At 43.4% G+C, this 5,269-nt stretch overlaps 2 protein-coding genes across 3 annotated transcripts in view; one reads left to right on the forward strand and one right to left on the reverse strand.

Annotated features, from left to right (window-relative positions):
- Positions 1-3,683, reverse strand: part of LOC101850278 (TLC domain-containing protein 2) — a gene marked incomplete at its 3' end in the record, with an annotated part of 18,344 nt that extends 14,661 nt beyond the window's left edge. The window contains 1 exon segment of the mRNA XM_013087416.1: positions 3,045-3,683. Coding sequence (XP_012942870.1) covers positions 3,045-3,271 — 227 coding nt within the window.
- A 970-nt stretch (positions 3,684-4,653) lies between these two features.
- LOC101850508 (INO80 complex subunit B) overlaps positions 4,654-5,269 on the forward strand; it is a gene marked incomplete at its 3' end in the record, with an annotated part of 12,359 nt that continues 11,743 nt past the window's right edge. The window contains 1 exon segment of one of the 2 annotated variants that reach the window (XM_035972129.1): positions 4,654-4,687. 2 annotated transcript variants of the gene reach the window in all.

Genomic DNA, 5,269 nt, shown 5'->3' on the forward strand with positions numbered 1-5,269 from the left:
CCTGTTACATAACTATATTTCATATATCAAAGCCATCAGTTTATATAATAATTATAATATTTTGTTTTTGTAAAGTGTTTTACGGCGCTCGCAACTGCATAAGGTCATATGAGCGCGCGGGACACACCTAATATTTTCAGTTGGTAGGAAATTTTGAATTTTGCCCGGGTGGCGGCCTAAGCCTACTCTTATCGATTTTAGACCACCAAGGGATCTTTAACGTGCGCAACTTGCACACGGGCCCTCCGAGATTTTTCGCCCTTGTCCGAGAAGGCTAGGTGTAGTTCTTTCCTACCAGAAGATCAGGGGTGTGGCAGAAAGACAGCAGTAAGAAGGAGCCAAGGAGTAACAGTAGAAAGGCTGCAGAAAGAGTCAGGAGCCCAGAGGAGGGGGCAAAGGAGGTGAGGGGCAGAAAGTGGAAATGAAAGCAGACAAAAGAACATTGCTAGAGAGCAGGAAAGGAGGTGAAAGGAGACAATTTTAGAGAAGAAAATTTTTTGGTCGCTACCCGGATACGAACCCGGGACCTTTGAATGAGAGGCCAACACCTTAACCTCTAGGCCACGAGAGCCCCCTTTATAATATTAAAAAATCAATACATTATTATATAATACATATATTCATTGTGTTCTTTTTAACCAGACTACAGACGTAGGGCCTTATAGAGATAGTTTTGGGGGGGGTTCTTCCAGCTTCATAGAATAAACTATTATTAATTAAATTATTCATGGAATATGATAAAATATAACTTGGGATTCTCACTTTTCCCATTTCAACTTTTACGCCTGAACTGAGCGGTGGTTTGTTGCTGTTTTGGAAAGTTTTATGGTGCTCGCAACTGCATAAAGTCATATCTATATATATAAGAGCGTGCGGGACACACCGAACATTTTCAATTGCTAGAAAATTTTGAATTTTGCCCAGGTGGCCGGCGAAGCCTACTTCTTATCGATTTTAGACCACCAAGGGATCTTTAACGCACGCAATTTGCACATCGGACCTCCAAGATTTTACGCCCTTGTCCGAGATGTCAAGGTGTGGATCTTTCCGACCAAAAGATCAGGGGTGTGGCTGAAAGACAGCACACAGTAAGAAGGAGCCAAGGAGTAGCAGTAGAAAGACTGCAGAAAGAGTCAAGAGCCCAATAGGGGGCTAAGGAGGTGGGGGAGTGGGGAAAAAAAGTGGAGACGAAAGCAGACAACAGAACATTGCAAGAGAGCTGGAAAGGAGGTGAAAGGAGACAATTTAGAGAAGAAAAAATTTCTGTCGCTACCCCGATTCGAACCCGGGACCTTTGAATGAGAGGTGAACACCTTAACCTCAAGGCAACCAGATTCTGAACTGTGCGCAGCCTACAGATTCTAAACTTTTTTTTTTTTAATTCAAAAATTAAAGGAAGAGGCTAGAGAGACCAGGATCCTGGTCTGTCTAGCCTGTGAGTCTAGAGAGACCAGGATCCTGGTCTGTCTAGCCTGTGAGTCTAGAGAGACCAGGATCCTGGTCTGGTGTGGTCTATTGTCTCTAAAGAGACCAGGATCGTGGTCTGGTGTGGTCTATTGTTATGATCGTGGTCTGGTGTGGTCTATTGTCTCTAAAGAGACCAGGATCGTGGTCTGGTGTGGCCTATTGTCTCTAAAGAGACCAGGATCGTGGTCTGGTGTGGTCTATTGTTATGATCGTGGTCTGGTGTGGCCTATTGTCTCTAAAGAGACCAGGATCGTGGTCTGGTGTGGCCTATTGTCTCTAAAGAGACCAGGATCGTGGTCTGGTGTGGCCTATTGTCTCTAAAGAGACCAGGATCGTGGTCTGGTGTGGTCTATTGTCTCTAAAGAGACCAGGATCGTGGTCTGGTGTGGTCTATTGTCTCTAAAGAGACCAGGATCGTGGTCTGGTGTGGTCTATTGTCTCTAAAGAGACCAGGATCGTGGTCTGGTGTGGCCTATTGTCTCTAAAGAGACCAGGATCGTGGTCTGGTGTGGCCTATTGTTATGATCGTGGTCTGGTGTGGCCTATTGTCTCTAAAGAGACCAGGATCGTGGTCTGGTGTGGTCTATTGTTATGATCGTGGTCTGGTGTGGTCTATTGTCTCTAAAGAGACCAGGATCGTGGTCTGGTGTGGTCTATTGTTATGATCGTGGTCTGGTGTGGTCTATTGTCTCTAAAGAGACCAGGATCGTGGTCTGGTGTGGCCTATTGTCTCTAAAGAGACCAGGATCGTGGTCTCGTGTGGTCTATTGTTATGATCGTGGTCTGGTGTGGCCTATTGTCTCTAAAGAGACCAGGATCGTGGTCTGGTGTGGCCTATTGTCTCTAAAGAGACCAGGATCGTGGTCTGGTGTGGTCTATTGTTATGATCGTGGTCTGGTGTGGTCTATTGTCTCTAAAGAGAACTTGCCTTCGTGGACACACCTGAAGGTGACGTGGGTGTACTTCAAATCCTCTTTGTAACGAAAGTTGCCTGAACAGTTTTGAATTTGCAGCCCTCACTGTCAAACTGGACTTCCCTACCACTAGATGCTCGTTGCTTTCGGCTTTCCTCGACGTCAAGACGGCCATAAAATCATCAAAAGAGTCGAAATACTGCCCTACGGAGATGGGGGCCGCCATCTTGAAGTCGAAAATTGAAAGGAAAGAAAGTTGGACTCGGGGTTTGAGCATGCGCACACGCAGAAAATTTCCCTGGTCTCGGGAGACACTTCCTATCAAATCTCATGACTTCTCTCATGCAACCACAGCTTGACCTGCTTTGCATTTGTGCCAAGAACTGATTCCGTTTGCTTTTTACGTGCTAGATTCTAGATAATCTAGATCTAGATCTAGATTGTAGATCTAGTCTAGATTGTAAATCCAACCCTGCCTATAAACTGAAATCAAGATGAAAAAAAATCTCTGCCTTGGCCTTGGCACATCGATGAGAATGGATGGACAGCCTGTCACTGCATGTCACACACACAAAAAATGACGAGTCACATGTCATGTTTACAAACACAGATTTTTTGTGTGTGTTTTTCTCAGAACCAAAGTTTATCATTAAAGAAACTTACCACAAGAAGGCCCAAATGCTGCTCAAAACGGAATGAATGAACGACACCGAGATGTTCTTCCACTTCCATGAAGACTTCTCAGTTTGAGCAACAAGTGGTGTGAGGAAAACAACGAGTTTCGATACCAAGAAGAAGGAAAAACATGACACTGCCACAACATGACAACCATAGTTGGGTTCTGTAATGTTGTGCTTCCATATTTCCTTCCCTCTGACTTGATCCTCCATTTTTTCAGCACAGAAAAAGCATCCACTGAGAGTCTGACAAACACCTCCACCCGGGCACCCGCGATAGATCTACGTAAGACCTGCTTAAAGCATAAACATACCCAGAGCAATCGAAACAAAATCTCTTGTTACATAACTAGGTCATGTCATGTGTCAAGCTAGGTCAGAGTTCGAAGTTCAGATCAGGAACCCTTTAATGTTTGAGTACTTTGCACCTTTTTCAGAGCATATTAAAGTAGAAAGAAGATGTGAACCTGGTAATAACAAGTATTTCTATACTTAACATTCACTTAGTGACCAATACGAGCCCTCCAAACAGGAAAGGAGTGTTACGAAGATTGCCTGACAGATCAAGGTTTGCGGTTGATGAAGAGGAAAACACACAGACCTTTGGTATACATTAAATCGCATTCGTCCCGAGGTACGGGTATCGAAAAGGGGGCAAAAAGAAATAACAATCGAAACCGTTATGCAAGCATTCCTGGCAGGCAAATGGAAAATAGAGAAAATAGAGAATAGAAAAGAAAAAGTAAGGCCAATAATGATACCTATTATAACATAATAAAGCTTTGTATTGCGTTCCATCTTTTTCAATAGGCCTACACCATATTTTGGCTTTCCCCCGAAATTCCGAGCTTTCTTTTTCTTTTTAATTTTGAACCGGCAGCGTAGATCGAGGCATCATGCAAACACCGTATCAGATTTAAATAGGTTTTGCTTGTAGATGTAGACCTCTTTCAATAGGCGAATGATAGTTTGTCATGTCTGATGATGACCAATATATCGCTACTATAAAGTACTAAGAGCCAAGTGGAAGGAATTAAGGACTTTGACATGGTTTATTTTAACCCTGCAATTTTAAGATGAAAAAAGATATTGTCATTGTCGAGATCACAAATCTCTCTCTCCCTCCCTCCCCCCCTCTCTCTCTCTCTCTCTCTCTCTCTCTCTCTCTCTCTCCCCGTGCTCTTATGACTGCCAGCAGAAGGCGGAAGCTTACTGAATCAGTTTGGGATTGGAAGTTTAGGGGGTCAGTGGGCTTAGGGTGCATTATTTATACAGGTCAATGGTTTCGGTATCAAGGGACGCCACTGTGAAGTAATTTCAACTAGGCTTTAAAAACTTTCAGTTCCAAAGATTGTCAAATGCCAATTTGGCTGCCATTTGTCGCTGCCTTAAATCAAGGAGGTTTTGTAGGTAGGTCTAGTAGATATTCCAATAAAACATTTACTCATACAAGGTCTAGAAAATAATTTCCAGAACATGGGGAAGGGGACTCTATCTCTCAACAGTACTGCCTACTCTATGGTTCTAAAATAGCAATTTTGTGCTCTTGTTTCTTGATTTGAATCATTATCGCTTGGAAATATCTGACATTGACAAACCACTATCAACATTCAACAAGCAAGCTGCAAGGTATGAGACGCTTTTTTTGGCTTAGTGGCTTAGTTTTGTATTTGGTGACAAAAGAATAGAGGGAGAGTGACTCTTGTAGATTTTTTGTCTGTATACTTTGTGACTTTGTTCCCAGTTACCGGGGCTGTATACACTCCCTTTAATTTTACACTAATTTACAGGAATTTTCCTCACTCCACCCAGGTGGGAATGATGGCATTAATGATGGGTGCCCGGCTTCAGACAGTGAAAGATTCTGTCAGTGAAGTGTGAAGTGTTTGAGTTTGAGTGTTTAATCAGCTGCCTCCACTGCATGCTTCTTGTGAAGCCAAAAATGTTACTTGTGTGCTCATTCTATTCTAGATCTAGTACTATGGTATGCTGGGGTAATTATTTATACGAAGTGACTATTTCTCCGAACGTTCGGAGAATTAGTGCCGATCTTTATTTCTCCGAACGGTTTCCGGCTTCCGCTCTGGTCGTGATTGTTTGCCTATTTGCGAGAGTTCGGCGCCAACTTTCATTCCGTCATTCTGCGAGGTCTGGGAAGGAGCAAATCAAAGGTGGTATCTGTTCTCAGCTTCTCCTCCGGCTGTGTGCCCA

The sequence above is a fragment of the Aplysia californica genome, unplaced genomic scaffold, assembly GCF_000002075.1.
Source record: "Aplysia californica isolate F4 #8 unplaced genomic scaffold, AplCal3.0 scaffold00586, whole genome shotgun sequence".
Taxonomy (NCBI): Eukaryota; Metazoa; Mollusca; class Gastropoda; order Aplysiida; family Aplysiidae; genus Aplysia; species Aplysia californica.